This window comes from Equus przewalskii, chromosome 21 (genome assembly GCF_037783145.1).
Source record: "Equus przewalskii isolate Varuska chromosome 21, EquPr2, whole genome shotgun sequence".
Classification (NCBI taxonomy): domain Eukaryota; kingdom Metazoa; phylum Chordata; class Mammalia; order Perissodactyla; family Equidae; genus Equus; species Equus przewalskii.
Genome location: NC_091851.1, coordinates 49,568,648 through 49,588,557, shown reverse-complemented (window position 1 = coordinate 49,588,557; position 19,910 = coordinate 49,568,648). Strand labels below are relative to the sequence as shown.

Genomic DNA, 19,910 nt, shown 5'->3' with positions numbered 1-19,910 from the left:
GCCCCGAACCACAGCTCCCGGCGGCCCGCGCGGCCCGGACCACAGCTCCCGGCGGCCCGCGGAGCGGCCTCCGAGCTCCATGGCGGCGCCCCCGGCCTCCGCCGCTCCCCGCTCGCCGCCGCCGCCGCCGCCCCTCGCGGCCGGAGACGGGCCGGACCGGCCGGCGGAGAAGAGCGGCACCGCGTGCGAGGACCGGTAGGCGCGGCCGCCCTTCCGTTTGCGGGGAGGGGGCCTCGTGCGCCGGGGCCGCGACGGGCAGGGCTGCACCGCGGGGCCCAGCCGCCTAGGGTCCCCGGGGCCTGGGCCCGCACCCCGCTCGGCCGGGAGCGGGAAGCTCGGGCGCCGAGCCGGGCGGCCGAGCGAGCGGGCCCTGCACCCCAGGGCCGGCCCCGGCTTCTGCCCCGCGTGCACGGGCCCCGGGCACCTGTCCTGCGCGTGTGCCCGCCTGACGCTGCGAGGTGGGCTGTTGGTCCCGGAATCCGCGCGGACAGCCTCGCCCCGCCCCGCCCCGTCCAGCCCGAGAAGCCGGGGGCCGTGATTCTGGGGCGGGGTGGTGCGTGGTGCCTTCTGACGGCCCCGCCCGGTGTGGGTACCCTCGAGGCTCCGACCGGCCTTTGCCGGAGGGGAAGTTGTGCGGGCGCGGCGGGGGAGGGGCCGTTTTGTCACCCGGGGTGAAGAGACCGAAATGGCCATGAGGAGATGGGCTCCTGCTCGGTCCCGCTGGGGCCAGGGCCGCCAGGGGGCGGTGGCCAGCAGTGCTCAGGGCCGGCTCCCTGCATTTGAGGACTGGCTCCTCACTTCCGGGTCTGAATGTCCCCTGGGGAAGGCTCAGCGATGGCCGCAGGCCCCGGCGCTAGAGACCAGCCTGGGCACCTCTTCGCACGGGTCTCTGCGGCAGAAATGCTGTGCACCTGGGCTCTTCCACAACGGCCAGGGTGCTGTCAGTGGAGCCGCTTAATTAGCAGGGAGAGGAACTGGGGTGAGGGGTGCCTTGCAGTGGCATCTGTTCTCCAGGAGCTGCCGGGCAGGAAGAGGCTGCCCTGGCTCTGAAGGAGCGTCTTGTGTCCTTCCAGGCTCACACCCTCCCAGCAGGCAGTGACTAGGAGGCTAGCATGGAGTAAGAGTCTAATAGGACTGAGTCTGTGACACCTGCTGGTTCCAAAGTATCTTTGATTTAGCCCAAGACCAGAGAGGACAAGGCTAGATAAGCTCTTGAGAAAAGTCCTCTGAAGACACAGATTGGTGGCAGCTACCTTCCAGGCCCTGCCCCTTGCACAGACCCCGTGGTGGGCACGGGCACCCCACAGTGCTCGGGGAGGCAGCAGTCATCCCATCCTCCGGGACCAGGGGGCAGTAAGTGCAGACCACAGCACTCTTCTCCAGAGGCTCATAGGATCTGCCCTGGCACTGCCCCTGGGCTTCACTGGGAAACCTCTTGCACATTATTCCCTGATGCTTGCTCCCTGAGGGTCCCCCCTGCGCTGTTCCTCAAGCTCATGCCCTGAAGTCCCCGCCCCGCCACGGCCCAACAGCTGGCTCTAGTTGGTATCCAGGGGCATATGCAGGTGCCTCTGTGCCAAGGCTCTCCCTGACCAGCTTCTCCTTCCACATCATTGTGGCCACATCTGTGTGGGCTGTACACCTTGCTGTTGTTTCTTGTCTGCTTGCCCCCTAGAGAGTCAGCCCTGAGAGGAAGGGACCTCAGACTCCCTTGGCCCTGGGCATGCTGGTGGACGAATGAACACCTTCTGGTAACAACACGCCCCTCAGTCTGCTGTGCATTCTAGGTGGAGAGGGGTTGCTGGCCCCACCCAAAGCAGTGGGAAGGAGGAGTCCTGCCCGGGGTTTCCAGGGAGAGGGGTGGGGGCAGTGCAAGTCCTTGGAGCCTGTTTCAGCCCCCCAGTTCTCCATCTTCTCAGAGAAAGTTGCCCTTATACCTCTGTCTCTGAGCCAGTCTGGGACCCCTGGGGCCAGACCCCAGTAGACCAGCTCCTCCCTCCCTTCTCCTGGCCTTATTTTACTCAGTCACTTGGCAAACTTCCCTAAACCTGGATGGGGTGTCAGGCTCCAGTGGAGGACCTGGAACTGCATGCCCCAATGCTGCAGCCCTGCCCAGGACAGCTCCAGCCTCCCAGAGTGTGGGCTGGTCCCTGCCCATCTTCCCAGGCAGGGGGTCAGGAGGAAGAAGCTCCTGTGGGCAAAGACAAGTAGGTCAGTCCTGCCTCTGGGTGCCTCTGGAGCAGGGGCAGACACCTATGCTCCCTGGGCAGCCAGGAGAGGCTGCCCCTGAGACAGCTCCAGAGAGTGGGCCCCCTTCAGGTGTGTGAACCCTATGTGGAAATTTTTCTTCCCTGAACCCCTTCTGGCTGTCTCGATGTTGGAAGCCAGGTCAGGAGGAAAGGTGCTACACGCGATGAATGGCTGGGGACCTGTGGACACAAATCCCTTTCCAGGCTTGAGGAAAGATATGACCCACTCCTGCTGGGAGTGGGGCGGAACCTGCTCTTACTCCTGCCGCCAGGCTGGAGGGTAGCTGTGTCCCTGGCTGAATGCTGAGCACTGCGTGGCCTTGGGGAGCGTGCTGGAGCCTACCCGTGGAGGGGCGGGGGCAGTTATTCTGGGATGCCACAGGAGGGTAGAGTGTCAGGTTTGTTTATGCCTCTAGGAGGCTTTTTGGGGCCAGGAGTGGGATGCCCAGCTCAGCACTGACATTCAGCTCGGCTTGGCCCAGAGACACCTCAAATTTCCCTGTCCTGTTTGGGAGGGTGGGGGGCTGACTTGGCAGGCCAGGGGTCTGGAGCTTTTTCTACTGTGTTCTGGGAGGGGTGTGCTGTGGTCCTTAGCAAGCCCTGGGCTGGCAGTGTGCCAGCCTGCGTGCAGGAGGGGCAGCTCACGCCCAAGGGCTGGCCTGAGGTCTGCCCGGGCCTCGCAAGGCTGTTGTCTCCAGCAGGTCAGTGCTATTAATATCAGCTGAGCACACAGCCCCTAATTGGGTGATCCTCTTATGCCTGTGGCCTGGGCTTCTGAGGCGGGCAGGGAGTGCTGTTCCTGCTGCACGGGGCTCCTGGGGGGCCCCACCCCCACTCCTCACCTGCTGTGCCACCCACTCATGGAGGGGCAGTTCAGGTGGCTCCTGAGCTGACCTGGGAGGCCACCGTGGGTCTAAGAGACAGTGTGGTGATGCCCCTGCACGCACCTGGGATCCACCGCCATCCTGGTGCCCCTGTGTCCCAGCCATGAGCAGCCCCCCAGCTTACCCTGGCATCAGGATCTCAGGGTGCTGGGCCCTCGGAGCGGAAGGCAGGTGAGTGGCAGGCGTGTTGTCTCCCGCAGCTGTGGTGGGGACGCCTGCCTGTGCGGTGTGTCTCATGGATGTCAGGAAACAAACAGGCTGGGCAGGTGCTCTGGAGGGGCCAGGCAGCGCCCGCCACCTGCAAGTGCTGGTTTTGCTTGAGGTTGTAGGTCACAAGCTGGTCTGTGTCCGTTGTGGCTCTTAATCCTTTGGGTTGAAACTACCTTTTATCACTGTAGCCAGAAGCACCCTGTCCGTCTGTGAACAGAGAAACGAGGTCTTTTGTGTGACTTTCTCATCTCTGAGTTCCTCCCGTTGGAAAGTGGGGTGAAGCTTGCTCTGAGGGCACAGTGCAGCTTTGTCCCTGGCTTCCGGAGAGACAGGGCTTTGGAGAAGGCACTGCAGCTGGGCTTGGCTGCAGACCCACCCACCGCCGTTTGGGCCCAGCACAAGCCCGAGGTGGGCGGGTTTCTGGCAGAGTCATCCGTGGCCTACTTTTGGCTCTTCCCCTCGTGAGGGCGTTCCTCCCTGAGAAGGTGTCGGCAGCACAAGCCTCAGAAGTCGTCCATGGGTCTGTGGTGGTGATTTCATTGCCTCCGTAGGATGAGGGACAGTTAAAAATAGGGACCCGAAGGCTCCCACTGGAGATGTCAGGCCACCAGACAGAAGTGAGAAGCAGGGCACGCCAGCCCTGGCTGTCCCGCGCAGTCCTGCTGGCAGCCCTAGTGCTGCATGAGTGTGCTCAGCACTGGTGCACAAGGGCACACTCCTCCAGATGACAGGCCTTGCTCCTCTGCAGGTCAGCTTTTCTGTGTCAGAGTTTCCTCCCTGAGTAGAAGCACAGAGACAAGGGGCCAGCCTGGACTTCGTTCTCTGCCCACTGCAGCCTCCAGGGCCACTGGGGGCTCCCCTGTTGCTGCGGGGCCGGCTCCACTCTTCCCAGGTGTGGGCCGGCTATCATCTCCAGGTGTGCAGGTTGCCTGCTAGGAGGGCAGCCTGTTGGTGAGCCCCAGGGGCCTTGTGTTCACTGTTGGTGGATGAGTGGGTACAGGGGAGCAGCAAGCACTGCCCTCCGTCTGGGGTCTGGAGACACTGCGGCTTGTGCTCACCGTCTGTCTCCTGCTTGGCTGAGTGAGAACACGAGTAGCACCTCTGGGGCAGCTCATCTCTGCCCAGCTGAGTCCCCATGTGCTCGCTGTCACTGCCGGGTTGTCTTGGTGCCCTGCTGTGTTTGCGCTCAGCCCGCCACAGACGTCAGCACCCAGCGCTAGAGCAGAGCTCATCGGGTAATTGCTTTCTCCAGAGAGGCAGAGGACACTGCACACAGACTGGCTAATTATCCCCCCGGGCTTGCTCCTTGTGCTGCCCTGACGACAGAGGAGTTGCAGTGGCTTGCAGCCCTGTCTTCTCTGTCCGCCAGGGTGGCACTGTGTGTCCTCTGTCAGATACCGTGGGTGGCTTTCTTGCTGCTTACGCTAGTGCCAGCGTCATCCTCTGGGCCCTCAAGGGCTGCTGCTGTGACCTGTCTGTCACGGGTTAGACCTCAGCTAATTCCTTCCACTGCCTCCCCACCCCCCACACATGTGCACACAGACACCATCCTCTTAGTTCTCAGCAACACTGGGTGCTCTGGGAGGATCACACAGCTAGAAACATCAGCATTCCCAAGCTGGACATGCTCAGGCCATCCCAGAGCAGGAAGGCACTTGTCACAGCCCTGGGCAAGCAAGCCCTTGATGGTGCCTGTGCCTGAGGCTGGGTTCCCAGCTCCCAGTGCCCTGGTAGTGCGGGTTGTAGCAGAGACAGCAGGACAGCGAGCCTCAGAGACAGACCAGGACTTGTTTTGGTTTTTGATAACAAAGGGGCATGTGCTTATGAAACACTGAAATGTGGCAGAAGTCCCTGTTCCAAATCTTGGTGCCCAGGGCAATCCTGGCACATCCACTTCTAGCTTTTTCTGTGCTCACACATCTTGCTCACACGCAGTTACACACAGGTGACATTCGTCATTTGCTGGGTTTACATAAACGGGATCATACGATGGCCAGTTTGCTTTCTCGCCTACCGGTACTTCAAGGACGCCATCCTGACCGTGTCCTCAGGTCTTCCCGCCTGTGTTCCGAGCACTGCAGGACTGCAGACTGTGGGTGGACAGGCAGTGCTGCAGGAAGCATCCTGCAAGGCAGCATCCTCTGCCCCTGCCCAGGTCCCTACACTTCCTTGCCACCTGCTGGGCCTCTGCCAGGACAGTCAGCAGCTGTGGTGGGCCATGACCGGCCTTGGAGCCTCAGGCGGGTCTGCAAGGTGACACTGTGGCCAGCCCAGTCTCTTTCTTAGGCAGTGGCCAGAAATGCTTCTGCCCAAGCTTGTCTTGTCCCCATGGCCGTCTTTACAGTAGGCTCTGCGTCTGAGCCTCTCAGCATAGGCTCTGAGCAGGCATCAGGCAGACGTTACCTCCTGGCTGGGCCATTCAGCCAAACTGAGCCTCTCCAGAAGCTTTCCCTGTTGGAGCTTGAGGCCTTGGGCCCATGCCCCCTGAGAGTATAAACCCACGGAGAAGTCAGTAGTCAGCTTAGTGTGAGTGATGCAGCTGGGGCAGCAGCAAGCCTCTGGCATCCATGCCTTTCCCAGATTGCGTTTTCTACCTTTTGCCTTTGGGGGTCTCGCCCTCCTCCCTGGAGTTTGTGGGATGCTGGAGGGCTAGAAGCAGTGGCTTCCCCATGGATCTCCTAGCCCAGGGCCTCCCTCCTGGGTTTGTCTACACTGCAGCCCTGCTCAGCTCCCCTAGAGGTAGCTTCTCTCTGGGAGCCCCTCGCCCTGTGTGCCCTGCAGGCTGGAAGGGATCAGAACTTACAAAGTGAGAGAGTTGCCCAGAGTGTCCTAGGAGGGACACAGTCCTCGATGGGGTCTTGATGGTCCTTGGTATGCCCACCTCTCGTCTCCTGGAGGGACAGGGGCCCTGCCCAGCCCGGCAGACACCCAGTCCATATGGAAGGAGGAGTATGGCTTGGGACAGCACTCCCCCAGTCCCCCTGCTGCTGTCACTCTGACATCGTGTGGGCAGTGGCTGTCGGAGACCAGGAAGCCCATGAACGGGCTGCAGGAGGGTTTCATGTGCCCCTGGTTGAGCCCACCTGCCTCGGCCACATCCATGTGCCTGGGTGAGGGGTGACCTACATAGACCAGCCCACTGGGCTGACACAGGGTCGCAGGGGCGCTGGCCCTGGGCTAAGGCAAGTATGCCCTTCCCCCCTGCAGCAGTGCTGAGTCCCTGGACAGGCTCCTGCCTCCCGTGGGCGCCGGGCGCTCGCCCCGGAAGCGTACCACCAGCCAGTGCAAGTCTGAGCCGCCTCTCCTGCGCACCAGCAAGCGGACCATCTACACAGCGGGGCGGCCGCCCTGGTACAATGAACATGGCACACAGTCCAAGGAGGCCTTCGCCATTGGTGAGCACGGCTGGCGGGCAGGAGGGGCAGGCTGAGGCCGCTTGGGCCGCCATTTCCTCTGGCCTGTGCTGCCTCGGGCTTCTTGGTCATATGTCAGGCCTGGGGAGAGGGAAGTTGTGTCTTACTTGGAAAGGGCTGTCCTGTCCCTGCAGGCTGAGGCAGCGTGGCGGGTGGTGGGCACCGCTGGGACCCGAGTGTGAGGCCGGCACGCGCCACTCCTGCTCAGGGTCTCTCCACTCCTCCCTGCAGGCCTGGGAGGGGGCAGTGCCTCCGGGAAGACCACCGTGGCCAGAATGATCATTGAGGCCCTGGACGTGCCCTGGGTGGTTTTGCTGTCCATGGACTCCTTCTACAAGGTGAGGGGCCCTGCACCTGCAGGCTGCGGTCCCTGGAGGGCCTGGAGCCCCTGCCCCTAGACAGGTGGGCCCACCCAGCCGCAGCTCCTCCTGCCACAGGTGCTCACCAAGCAGCAGCAGGAGCAGGCCGCCCACAACAACTTCAACTTCGACCACCCGGACGCCTTCGACTTTGACCTCATCGTCTCCACGCTCAAGAAGCTGAAGCAGGGCAAGAGCGTCAAGGTGCCCATCTACGACTTCACCACCCACAGTCGGAAGAAGGACTGGGTAGGCCCGGGGGTCTTGGGCTGCGTGGGGCCGGCAGAGGGGGCCACAGGGCTGCCTGGACATGCAGGCAGCACGAGCAACCCCATGTGCCTCTGCAGAAGACGCTCTATGGCGCGAACGTCATCATCTTCGAGGGTATCATGGCCTTTGCTGACAAGACGCTGCTGGAGGTGAGGGCAGGCTCCAGCCACGTGGTCCTGCTCACCCTTGCCTGTCCTGTGGGACTCGCCTTAAATCGCCTCCTGCAGGGAGGCCCCAGGCACTCACCCTGTCCCCGTGGTGCCTGCTCACCTGCCCTGCCCCATCCCTGTGGTGCAGTCACTGGGTGTTGGGTGAGGGCTGGCCATCAGGTGGAGCAGACAAGACAGGCCTGCCGCTCCCACGGGGGACACGACACCTTTGGCAGGGGTGGCGGGTGAGGACGGCTCACCTCCCGGGGGTGGGTGTGAGCCCTGGGCACCACTCACTCGTCCCCTTCATGTCGGTGTTTTCTCTGACATTCTCTGGGGTCCACACAGTCACCGAGGTCTGAGTGACTTGAGGGGGTGGATGTGAGTGCACGCAAGCACTCTCGCCTGGGAGGAAGGTGGCTTCTCGTGTCTGTACTATCTGCACAAGGCACTCCTGGCCCCTGGGAGGCTCCGGGCAGCTGCTCCAGGATGATGCAGCCTCATCCTTCCCGCCAGGCCACTCTGAGGGCAGCTCCCTCTCCTGCCCCTGCTGAGGCCTGTGAGGGAGCCTGTGCTCACAACCGGCCATGTGCTTGTCCTTGTTCCCTGTGGTAGTGCTGAGGCCAGGGAGTTTGGGCTCAGGCCCAGGGAACCTCGCTGTACCATGCGGAGCTCCGCCTGGTCACCCAGTGGCCCCCATGGCCCCTTCAGGGGCCACCTGCTATGTGCTGAGTGTGGGGCCAGACCCTGAACTCACCAAACCCCAAGAACTGTCGTGTGGGGTGTGGTGGGGAGGGAACAAGCCCCAGTGCTTGTGAGAGCTGCGAATGAGCCCACGGATCACAGCGCCAACCCCTTCCATCTCCGCAGCCCGCATCCACCCAGTGCCCTCTGACTGAAGCCCCTGGCGGACAGCACCCCCCAATGCATGGACATGACCTTGCACCCCTCACGCACACCCCCACGCATGTACACACCTCTGCACCCTCCACGCATGTACACGCCCCTGCATTTCCTGACCTATGTAGATGCCCCTGCATCTCCACCTACATGTACACACCCCTGCACCCCTCACATATGTCCGCACCCCTGCATCTCCTCACATATACACATGCCGCTGCACCCCTCCACGCACACACACCTCTACTCATGTACATGCCCCTGCATCCCCCCACATCCCCTAGACACCACCAGCCAGACTACTGGCTCAGCACATAGACCAGAGGCCTCTGCAGAAGCTGGTGCCCATGTGGCCCACACTGGCCCTGCTGCTGGCCGGGCCTTGGAGCCCCTCTTTACCAGGCCACACTCAGTGCCTTGCTCTCCCTGCCCAGCTCCTGGACATGAAGATCTTTGTGGACACAGACTCTGACATCCGCCTCGTGCGGCGGCTGCGCCGGGACATCAGTGAGCGAGGCCGAGACATCGAGGGTGTTATCAAGCAGTACAACAAGTTTGTCAAGCCCGCCTTTGACCAGTACATCCAGCCCACCATGCGCGTGGCTGACATCGTTGTGCCCCGGGGTGAGCCTGCAGCCCTGCCTGTCATTGGGAGGTACAGACGGGGGTGCGGTGGCCCACCTCACCCTCCCGCCTGCATCCCCCTCTGGCCTGTCCCACCCCAGGGAGCGGGAACACAGTGGCGATCGACCTGATCGTGCAGCATGTGCACAGCCAGCTGGAGGAGGTGAGCTGGCCAGGCCAGGTTCCCTGCAGCCCACCTGGCCCACGCCCCGTCCCACTGCTGCCGCTGCCCACAGCCACCTGCTCTCGCAGTCCCCACGCGTTACTGTCCTCTGCTGTGTGCCAGCCTCTGGTGTCTGGGCCTGCTCGGTCAGCCCCTTCACCCCCCAGCCTGCAGCACTTTGTGCTGGCTGGAGACAGCTGGGTTCCCTGACAGAGTGTGGGGCACAGAGGAGCTCCCTGGCCCAAGTGGGGCCTTGCAGGGAGGAGTGGCCTCCTGTCCCTTCCAACCCTTTGGGGACCATCGGGTTTTGGCACTGAGTCCCACGTGGACGTATATCCTAACCTGAGATCATAAGCTCTGGGCTGGCCAAAGGCACTGCTCATCATCATCATGGGGCACCCAGCCCAGAGGGTGTCAGGTTGGAGGCTAGATAGAACTGGCCCTCTCCCTCTGTGGGGCTGTGGGTGCCCCTTCCTGGGTGGGGTGGCAGGTGGTGCCGCCCGCACTGACACGCCACCGTTCCGTGTTTCCCTGTGTTGCCGCGCAGCGTGAGCTCAGTGTCAGGTAAGACTTCCCACGGCTATCTGCATGGACAGAGGCATATTCAACATCCATGGGAGCTCCATGTCTGGGCTGTCACCTGGGCAGGCAGGAGGGTCCTCCACTGTGCCCACCCCTTGTGGCAGCCCTGCCCCAGGCACAGAAGGGCTGGTGTGGCGGCCCCCATGCTGCTTCTGCTTGCCTTTGCCAGCAGACAAGGAAACCAAGGCACAGGGAGGTTAAGGGACTTGCTCAAGGTCATACAGCACCCTGACGTGGCTGACCAGGCCTCTCTGGAGGCTCTTCCCCAACTGGAGGATGGTTCTGTGGGGTCCAACCCCAGAAGGCACAGCCATCCTGAGCCAGCACTGCTAGGCCCCCAGGGCGATGGCCACAGGCACGTTCCTCAGCAGCCGGAGGACCTGGATCTGCACCTCTGCCTGATCAGAGGGTCCAGTCTGACTCCCCCAGGTGGTGGTGAGGCCCCTGGCCCCTGGCCCCCCTGCCCACCCTCGTCCTAGAGCCAAGGCACAGAGAACCAGGAGGAGCTCCAGATGGGCCAGGGGCTGCATCCTCATCCTATTCGTGAGAAGAGATATAACCCCACACAGCAGTCACACTGTGACCTGCCCTCAGCCCAGCCTTACTGTGAAGTCAGCAGAGCCCCCAGGTCACACTCATAGCACCAAAGTGTTGGAAATGCCTCCAGGGCTGGTCACCAGCCGCCTCCAGCTTCCTGCCCTTGCACCAGTCCCTGCTTGCTTCTCACCCAGCCCAGGGCACCTGCAGGTCTTGCCGTGTCAGGTCCTCTGGAAGCCTTTGTTCTGAGCAAAAAAAGTTTCCAGGGTTTTAAACTCAAAAAAACACCTAAATGCAGCCAGCTACATTTTCCCTTTTCTGGTCAGCCAAGGAAGTGGTGGCCAGAGGCTGCTCACCTCCATCAGCCCCAGGAAGTGAGGCTGGGGGGCAGGTGGGGGGACCCGCAGGGCGCAGCATGGCGGGTGTGGACTGTGCTGGCACTCATGCCCTACCGCCAGCCATGCCCACAGAAGCAAAGGCTCAAGGGTGTCCTGCCACTGGCCACCTGCCTCCCTCTTCCTCAGGCCAGCTGGTGGCCCCAGGAACTGCCCGTGCTCCCCTGCTAAATGGTCTTTTTCTCTTTGTTCTTTTCGTCTTGTAAACCTTTGGGTTTCCTGCCCTGTTCCCTCCCTGAACTTACTCTTCACCTGGCGAGCAGAGGAAGCTGCGCTGGGATATGTGAGCACAGAGTGCGCTCTGGTTGTGGTGCCGCTGTGCTGTGCGCTCCCCTCTCCTCCCCGCCCCTCCTGCCGGCCCCGTCCCTTCTACTTTCCCTCCCCAGGCCCCTCCCCCACCCCCCATCCCCCTCCTGCCGGCCCCGTCCCTTCTACTTTCCCTCCCCGGGCCCCTCCCATGTCCCTCCCCAGGCGCCTCCCCCACCCCCCATCCCCCTCCTGCCGCCCCGTCCCTTCTACTTTCCCTCCCCAGGCCCCTCCCACGGCCCTCCCCAAGACCCCTCAGCTCCTTTCCCTCCACCCTGCTCTTTCCCCCCCAGGCATGGGGCAGCAGGGGCCGCCGCACTGAGCCAGCCTTGCCACCCTCTCCTGAGGGGGCCACACATCACATGGGGGTATGAGTCAGAGCTAGGCTTGGCCCCAAAGCTCAGCTGTAACCCCAGGGAGAGGCGTCCTGGGGTTGGGGCCCAGCTGCCCCTCCTGGGAGCTGAGACATCCGCACGTGAGAGGCTGCCCTCCTGCTGCCTGGTCCCTTCTGTTGCCTCTGAGCAAGGGGACCTGGACTGGGAGGGAGATGCACACTGCGGCCCCTCGCCTCCTGCCTAATGGTCAGCTGCTCTGCCTTCTGCTGTGTCCTTTAACCTTTGCTTGGCTGTGAAGGGGGGACCTGGGGGGTGGGGCCCTCCTTCCGCATCAGCTACTGGGAGGCAGTGCCCCTCCCCCTGCCGTCCCCACAACTGCCCCCACACAGCCTCCACAGTGGGAGGATGGGGCTCCAGGAGAAGACATCCCTTCTTGAGTCCTCAATCGGCTTGTCCCCAGGGCCGCGCTGGCCTCAGCACACCAGTGTCACCCCCTGCCCCGGACGCTGAGTGTCCTCAAGAGCACGCCGCAGGTGCGGGGCATGCACACCATCATCAGGTGAGGGCCCTCCGGGGGCGGGCGGCTGAGTGGGGCCACCCCTTTGCTAAACCAACTGGTGACCGGTCCACAGGGACAAGGAGACCAGCCGAGATGAATTCATCTTTTACTCCAAGAGGCTGATGCGGCTGCTCATTGAGCACGCGCTCTCCTTCCTGCCCTTCCAGGTGTGGAGCGGGTGGAGTGGGGTGGGTGCCAGGACCTTGGGGGCTCCTTGTGCTCATGCCCACCCCCGGCTCTGTGCACAGGACTGTGTGGTGCAGACCCCACAAGGGCAGGACTACGCGGGCAAGTGCTATGCTGGGAAGCAGGTACCCGCTGGGCCTGTGGACTGGGGGGTGGATGTGGGGGCTCTGGCCCAGTAAGACTCCCCCTTCCCCCCAGATTACAGGCGTGTCCATTCTGCGGGCTGGCGAGACCATGGAGCCAGCGCTGCGGGCCGTGTGCAAAGATGTGCGCATTGGCACCATCCTGATCCAGACCAACCAGCTCACCGGGGAGCCTGAAGTGCGGGGCAGGAGCCTGGGGGCTGGGTGCACGCGGGAGGGGACAGTGTGGGGCGGGAGCCTGGGGCCTGGGCTTTGCCCACCCTGACCCTGCGCCTCCCGCAGCTGCACTACCTGCGTCTGCCCAAAGACATCAGTGACGACCATGTGATCCTGATGGACTGCACTGTGTCCACAGGCGCTGCTGCTATGATGGCCGTGCGCGTGCTCCTGGTGAGGGGGCCGGAGCCAGGCGGGCTGGAGGGCGCGGGGGGGGGGCGGGGGGGGGGAGGGCACGGGGTTCACCTGCCCTGTGGCGCAGGACCATGACGTGCCTGAAGACAAGATCTTCCTGCTGTCGCTGCTCATGGCGGAGATGGGTGTTCACTCAGTGGCCTATGCCTTCCCGCGAGTGAGAATCATCACCACGGCAGTGGACAAGCGTGTCAACGACCTGTTCCGCATCATCCCCGGCATTGGTGAGGCTGCCCAGCCCGGGTCAGTGGTGAATCAGGCCAGATAGACCTGAGACCCCCACCACAAGGGCCTGCTTCTTTCTCTAGGGAACTTCGGTGACCGTTACTTTGGGACCGATGCTGTCCCTGATGGCAGTGACGAGGAGGAAGTGGCTTCCACGAGTTAGCTGTGCAGGCTGAGCCACCCCCACCAGTCCCCGCCTGCCTCTTGGCTCTTGCTTTCCGAGTACAGAGATGTTAACTTATTTTAATTAAAAAAGATGTTACCAATATAACTTATTCTATACATTTTGTAAAATAAATAAAGCTTTAGGAAAATGAAGCTGTGACTGGTTAGCTGGGGGCACAGCACTGTCCTGCCTGGGATCTGGGCTTAGGGAGTGGCCCCAGGGCTGTCCCAGTCCCCAAGCGGCAACATCACCGTGGAGGGGGCGGAGCTGAGGGGCCCTGATGTCCCCCCGCAGACGAGGGTTCCTGCTCTTGCTCTTGGCTTTCCTTGCAGTCCAGACTTGGTGCCAGGGTTAGGAGAGGGCAGAGCTGGGGTCACAGCTCCTGGCTCTGCCTGATGGGCCCCTTGGTGACTCCCTGGCCTGGACCTAGGGCGCTAGGTCTCACAAAAGGCACCTCCTCTGCACACCCCCCCCCCAACCACGTGTTTATACCAACAGGAGACCCAGCGGAAACTGTGTGGGCAGCTGTAGGAGGGAATAAGGAGCTGGTCCTGGCCACTGGCATGAGCCCCAGTTGCAGGGGTAGATAGCCAGGGCCTCAATGGGCCAGCTGTGCTGCTCAGGGCCAGAAGCCCAAGTCCAACCCTGCCTTCACTGCTCCTGGCTTGAGGGTGAGGACAGGCTTCTCTTCCTGCTCCAGACAGCCCTTCCCGGCAGGTCTGCCTGGGTGAGGGGTGCACGATGCAGGTGCCTGGGCTGCCGCGGGTGGGCTCCAGGGGGGTTCCTCTGCTCTCCACGCCTGGCTCTCGCCTCTTTCCTGCCCCCTGGTCTCCTTGCCTCCCCCCACCTCACAAAGGCCATGTCATGGAAAAGCTTGTTGTAGGCGGGGACAGGAAGTCACTGGGTGGGGGCCAGGCCAAAGGCGGGCAGATAAAGGCGGGAGGCTTGTCCAAGGGGTGGCCATGCACAGGGGCAGAGGACCAACATGGGGCCAGAGGTCAGCAGGAGGGGCTGCTTCTCCCCAACCTGGTGAGTGGACCCCTCTCCCATATCTCCAGAGGCCCCATTCATTCCTTCCTTCATCCTTGTGCTGGGAACCTGGAGGCAGCAGCAGGCCTGGCCCTGCTCAGGAGGTGTGACAGGGACGTGAGGCTGGGAGGAGGCCATTCTGTCCAGTCAGTTCTCCCCAAATGAGGAATGGGGCCATGAATGAGGAGCCCAGCAGGGCTGGGGCATTCCTGGGAGGGCCCCTTTAGAGTCCAGCTAGCACCTAACCAGCTTCCTGAGAATAAATCAACCTCACACATGCACATGCATGTGCCACCACCGCCACACACATGTATGTCTTATTCACAGCAGCACAGTGAGCACATGTCCATAGACACACACATGTGCATGTGTGCGCAATGCAGCTCAGGGCTGGAAGGAGATGGCACAGCTGCCCCCACCCCACTCAGCCACCAGCCTGTCGGGGAGGATAAATTCCTCCCTCTTCTTGAAGGTCCATGGAGGCGGGGGCCTAGGGCAGAGCCTGGAGGCAGAGACCTGAACCAGAGGCACTGCCTTCATCAGAGGCAGCTCAGGGAGGTCACAAGTTAGGGCAGTTCTTTAGCCCATTTCCTGCCAGGGCCCTGCAGGGTGGTGGAAGTGAGCTACCTTCCAAACAGCCCTAGGGAAGGGTCTTCCAGTGCCAATGGCTGGATAGGGCAATTCCTCCGGCCCCCAGGAGCCTTTCAGTCCCAGACACAGGACGAGGATCCAAGAGCTAAGACTTTCCTGGAAACAACACTCAGCACAGCTGCTGAGGGTATCAGGGGCTTCCAGCTAGGGGAGAAGACTTCCGTGGTGTTCTTCAGGGGTGGGTGAGTCCATCCCAAGGAAACCGTCTGATGGGCTGTTTGGGGGCTGGGAGCCAGGTGGCCTTTGTGCTGCCTTCTGGGCATCTGGGCTCCTCTGGGCCAAGCAGAGGCTAAAGGGTGTGTGTGCAGGAGGCACCTAGAGGAGAAGTCAAGGAGAGCTGTGAGGATGGGGCCACAGCCTAGAGATACCCTCAGAGCCTGGCAGGGGGAGAGGTGGGCAGGATGCAGACCTGGAGCCCCTCCCTGCACTTGTTCAGAAGTTCCTATGACACTCAGGGTGAGGGTCCTTGAGGAGAAACCAGCTGCTGAGGGCTCCACCGGTCGCCCTTGGGCAGTGACTCCAGGACTGTCCAACCTGAGAATGGTGAGTCTCCAGGGTCGTTCTCAGGTTCGTCAGCCCATGAGATGCTGCCCCTTCCCCAGCAGTGGCTGCCAAAGGGAAAGGGAGCTTAGGGGGTCTCTGCAGAGGATGGGGCACAGACCCAGCATTAGGCACACGTGGTTGTCAGCAGGTCGTGTGTGCCCACCACACGTGTTGCCTGTAGGAGGGTCTGGAGTGCTGGTGAGGCCTGGGGGAGGACTCCACCGTGTGGTGCCTCAGGTGGGCCACCTGGAGTCAGGAAGCATCCCCCAAAGCACCTGGATTCCTGGGGCTCCGGCCTGATGCAGCTCGAGTGCTCCAGGGTGAGTCCTGGGAAGAGGGCAGCCTGCACAGGTTCCTGGCCAGGCCTGTGGCAGGAGGCTGGGGGAACTCTCAGGTCCTTCAAGGTCAAGCTGAAGAAGGCAGGGAGCAGGAACGGAGGGAGCAATGGACTCAGAGGTGCGAAGGGGCAGGGAAGCAGGCAGCCGTTGGATCTTAGCTATGCTCTGGTTAGAAGGGTGAGCATGGGGCAGTTCAACATCCGGTTCGTGGAGACCCGCGTCTGTGACCACCACAGGATGGGGCCCCAGGAAGGACTGGGTTAGGAGCAGTGGCGACTTCAGGGCAACATATCTGGGGGGCGGCCAGCGGAAGGGTGGGCCTAGCTCTGGGCGCGGGTCCTTTGGCGCATCTGGTCACCAACTAGCTTCCAGCTTCGGGCGAGGACCTGCCCAGGCCTCACGTGGCTGGGGGTGGGGCTGGACCTGGCTCTCCCCTCCCCCCAACTCCCCCCCCCCCCCAGGTTCTTCGCCGCGCGCCCAGGCAGCACAAGGGGAGCTGATGCGAGTGTCCCCAACCCGGCCAGCGTCCTGGGTGCCGGGTGGCAAGTCTCGGGCCCTGGTGCCGCCCACGCTCGGGGGTCGGGGTCCGGCCCGGGGCGCCCTCCTCTAGTCGCTGCTGCGGTCACTGAGCAAGAGGAAGCCTTGACGCCCGGGTCCCAGACCCCTGCACCCCCCGAGGGGACCGGCGCCTGCGGTCGCCACTGCCCAATTGCCCCTCCAGCTTCTGGAACAAACTGCTTCCAACACTGAAGCAGGTTGGCGCTTCCGGGGGTTCGGGCGCGGGCAGCGGACGCGGGGCCTGGGGCGCAGACGGACCTTTCCTGGTGGCCCGGGCCTAGAGCACCCCCGAGGGCCACTTACCGCCGGATCAGTCCCGCGCTCGCCTGTGCGCCTGGGTCCACCCGGACGCGGAGCAGCGGCGCGGTCCACAGGGCGGGGGGCCGGCCGCGGAGGCCCCGCCCCTCGTGCAGGCGCGGGAGAAGAGCGCCAGCAAGGCCGCCTGGGGGGCGGGGCGGGACGGGACGGACGTGGCCGAGGACCCCTGCCCCACGCGGCGACCGCGACCTCCGCCAGGAGCCCCGCGTCCCGGGACTGCGCGGGCCTTCAGAATCTTCCCGGAACGCCCTTCGGCCCGTAGACCAGGAGTCGGGGGGCCCGCTGCCCACCGCCCTGAACGTCTATCATTAAGGATTGGTGTTACTTCACATTTCTAAGAATCCCATATAGAAAATACTGAAAATAATCAGCGTGAATTCTACCTAATTAAGATAATCCAGGGGCCGACCTCGTGGCCGAGTGGTTAAATTCGCGCGCTCCCCTTCGGAGCCCCAGGGTTTCACCGGTTGGAATCCTGGGCGCCGACATGGCACCGCTGTCAGGCCATGCTGAGGCGGCGTCCCACATGCCACAACTAGAAGGACCCACAACTAAAAATACACAACTATGTATCGGGGAGCTTTGGAAGAAAAAAGAAAAATAAAATCTTTAAAAATAAATAATGTTTAAAAAAAGATAATCCAGACGACTAAACAGTAGGGAAGAATGGCTGAGGACACGAGGGCTGAAGGCGGGGACAGCGCCGGCGGGGCGCGGCAGTCGGGGGGCGGCAGGGAGCAGGGCAGCGCCGCCCAGCAGGGACGACTACCGTCAGCTGTTTGTGTTAATTCATGTGATGCAGCTGTACAGCCCCTACGATACCGCAACTAGACCCAGATGTAGCGACATGGATTGATCAAAAAAAACCCCTACAGTGAATGACACTGATATTGATTCAATACAGTGTAGTACAATTTATGTGAAGTTTTAGAAATCAGCCATACGTGATTTAAGATGCTGAGAGTTTAAAACCACGGACAGAAATGGACTGAAGTGCTAGTGGCCACTGGGCTGCAAAGAGAGGTACAAATGCGTTTTTGCTCTCACTCTCACTTTTTTTTCCGCTTTTTCTCCCCAAATCCCCCCACTATGTAGTTTTGTATTTTTAGTTGTGGGTCCTTCTAGTTGTGGCATGTAGGATGCCACCTCAGCATGGCCTCATGAGTGGTGCCATGTCTGCGCCCAAGATCCGAACCGGTGAAACCTTGGGCCACCAAAGCGGAGTGCATGAACTTAACCACTCGGCCATGGGGCTGGCCCCCTTTGCTGTCATTTTTCCTTTTACGGAAAATGTGAATCAAGCTGCTTCCTATTTCTTGTGTCCGAGTGGTTTGTTTCAAGATGTTTGTTACATTAATATTGGTATTTTTATGCTGCTTTTTTAAAGCAAAATATTTCTCCCTTGCACTGAGCTAAGACCAAAGGCACACAACGAAGGTCCAGCACCCCACCTGCAGACACAGGTGTGAGAGGGATATTAACTGAAAGGCGGTGGCAGGTGGCATCTGTGGCCCAGGCCTGGTTTCTCTGGAGGAAGTTGCTGCCCACAACCCCACTGGGGCTCCTGGGTCAGGAGCCCACCCGCCTCCATGTGTGCAGGACACACGTGGCCAGACAGACAGACTCCCAGGGACACACTCCCTGGGGCAGAGAGCCAAAGCCTGCACAATTCTCTCAGGGTGAGGAAACAGGCACAGAGTGGGCTGAGTCTGCGCGACGGACGCCCCAGGCTATGGCCGGCACCGTGTCCGGGGAGTGGGGCCTGTCTGGGCCCAGGCTGGTCCCTGCTCCTCTCCCTCTGCCTTCAAGGATGGCAAGGGGAGGAGAATCTCAAACCCACCTGGCAACTGACTGCTAGAGGGCCAGGCAAGAGGATGGACCTCACCGGGAAGATGGGACAGTCGTGTCCAGCCATGAGGATCCTGTGCACTGCACACTGATGCCCTGGGCGGGGCAGGCAGGCGGACAACACTGGGAAGCCTACCCCAGAATGGCCAGGACCAGAGGTGGACATGGACGGAGCTGCCTGAGGGTCAGCACAGAGCATAGGCCCAGCCACTGCCCCGACCACAGTGAGGTCACTGCCACAGAGGTCGTGAGGGGCTGGCCAGCCTGCACGGGGGGCCCTGTCTTATCACCCCCTCCCTACCTTGTGCGGCCATGCTGTGCAACAGCTGCAGCCCTGCTCATCCAGCTGGACGGTCACTAACGGGCGACAGGATGGAAGGTGGTGCCGCTGTCTGTGGGGCGGCATGGAGGTTCCCAGAGGCTGAGGTGGGAGGAGTGAGTGATGGTCACCAGGTTGGGAGGAGGGGACTCCAGACGTGGTGTTTCAAAAACGGAGAAATAAACCAAACCCGGGGGGCACTTGTCCACACACAGACCAGGCAGGTGGGAGTGAGGTCCCGGCCCCCAGGGGACTCGGGGGCCCTGGGTCAGCTACCCCCTCGGTGAGACGCTCCCGACAGGACTCTGCAGGGATCGGGAAGGATGACGCACGCCTGGAGCACCTGCAGTGGGACGTTTATTGCACAACAGTTACCTTTATTCCAGGCCACACTCGGACACACGAGACACAGACCATGTGGAAACCCTGACCCTCCCACCAGCCCCGAGGTGTGCAGTCAGGGCCAGTAAAGGGCAGAACCAGCGCATGGACAACTGCTTTCCAGGTATTTGCATTTAGTTTTTTGTTTTTTTTTTTAAAGATTTAATTTTTTCCCTTTTCTCCCCAAAGCCCCCCAGTACATAGTTGTATGTTCCTTGTTGTGGGTCCTTCTAGTTGTGGCATGTGGGACGCCACCTCAGCGTGGCTTGATGAGCAGTACCATGTCCGTGCCCAGGATTCAACCAACGAAACACTGGGCCGCCTGCAGGGGAGCACGCGAACTTAACCACTCGGCCACAGGGCCGGCCCCAGCATTTAGTTTTTAAAAACGACGTGTATGTATATTTCAGTGTCAACTGCCTCCCCTCACCTAGCTTGAAACATTATCCCGTTTTCCAGGGAAACAGAATCTACCAAAAGGTGCCGCCTGTAGGATCCTGCAGATGGTACTGCCTGGCGCTGCTCTTCCCCGTGGGCCCTCCCAGGGCCGACCAGGGCTCAGAACAGAGACCTAGCAGAACGCAGCTTTGTCCCTGACTGTGTCTGCTGCTTATACAACGCGCTTTAATGTTCCAGGGGTGGGAAAGGTTTCCAGTCACCACCTCGATGTCACACGGGGATGCTCACCTGTGGGTTAGGTGAGCGTGACGGGAGGGCACCCAGAGATGGCTGAGACACTTGTGCCCTTGGGAGCTCTGGCACCCTGCCCTGGAGAAGCTGACACTGGCAAGGGATGGCCACTTAAGTGTGCTCAGGCGCCACACCCAGCCATCCCCTCAAATTCTAGATACACAACAGG

The 19,910-nt window shown here is 61.7% G+C and overlaps 1 protein-coding gene and 2 long non-coding RNA genes across 19 annotated transcripts; 2 read left to right on the top strand and 1 right to left on the bottom strand.

Moving 5' to 3' along the window:
• Positions 1-15: 15 nt before the first annotated feature.
• Positions 16-13,218, top strand: UCKL1 (uridine-cytidine kinase 1 like 1). Of its 17 annotated transcripts, none has more exons than XR_011530909.1 (16): positions 16-195; positions 6,551-6,738; positions 6,988-7,094; positions 7,179-7,364; positions 7,463-7,534; positions 8,869-9,058; positions 9,160-9,221; positions 9,769-9,785; positions 10,999-11,409; positions 11,837-11,909; positions 12,009-12,102; positions 12,184-12,246; positions 12,320-12,442; positions 12,547-12,654; positions 12,743-12,899; positions 12,984-13,218. XR_011530909.1 is itself a non-coding variant. In XM_070588698.1 (16 exons), the coding sequence occupies exons 1-16, from the start codon at positions 80-82 to the stop codon at positions 13,061-13,063; spliced, it is 2,058 nt and encodes a 685-aa protein (XP_070444799.1). In that variant the 5' UTR covers positions 16-79; the 3' UTR covers positions 13,064-13,218. The 17 variants fall into 17 exon arrangements, 16 of the variants coding, with proteins under 16 accessions (XP_070444799.1, XP_070444798.1, XP_070444806.1 ...); XM_070588698.1 differs by having other exon boundaries at positions 7,194-7,364; positions 11,837-11,935; XM_070588697.1 differs by having other exon boundaries at positions 11,837-11,935.
• LOC139078124 (uncharacterized) lies at positions 13,124-16,592 on the bottom strand. The gene is made up of 2 exons (XR_011530913.1): positions 16,489-16,592; positions 13,124-15,061 (listed from the first exon to the last, which is right to left on the bottom strand). It is a non-coding gene; the product is annotated as an uncharacterized lncRNA (long non-coding RNA).
• LOC103558338 (uncharacterized) lies at positions 13,966-19,637 on the top strand. Its single transcript, XR_546682.2, has 3 exons — positions 13,966-14,095; positions 19,057-19,175; positions 19,511-19,637. It is a non-coding gene; the product is annotated as an uncharacterized lncRNA (long non-coding RNA).
• Positions 19,638-19,910: the final 273 nt, after the last annotated feature.

Bases quoted from the DNA above. Each gene is read 5' to 3' on its own strand.
- UCKL1 (XM_070588697.1), top strand. From the start codon at position 80: ATGGCGGCGCCCCCGGCCTCCGCCGCTCCCCGCTCGCCGCCGCCGCCG. The intron at 7,535-8,868 runs GTGAGGGCAGGC...CTCCCTGCCCAG, and splicing joins CTGACAAGACGCTGCTGGAG to CTCCTGGACATGAAGATCTT. The intron at 12,655-12,742 runs GTGAGGGGGCCG...CCTGTGGCGCAG, and splicing joins TGGCCGTGCGCGTGCTCCTG to GACCATGACGTGCCTGAAGA.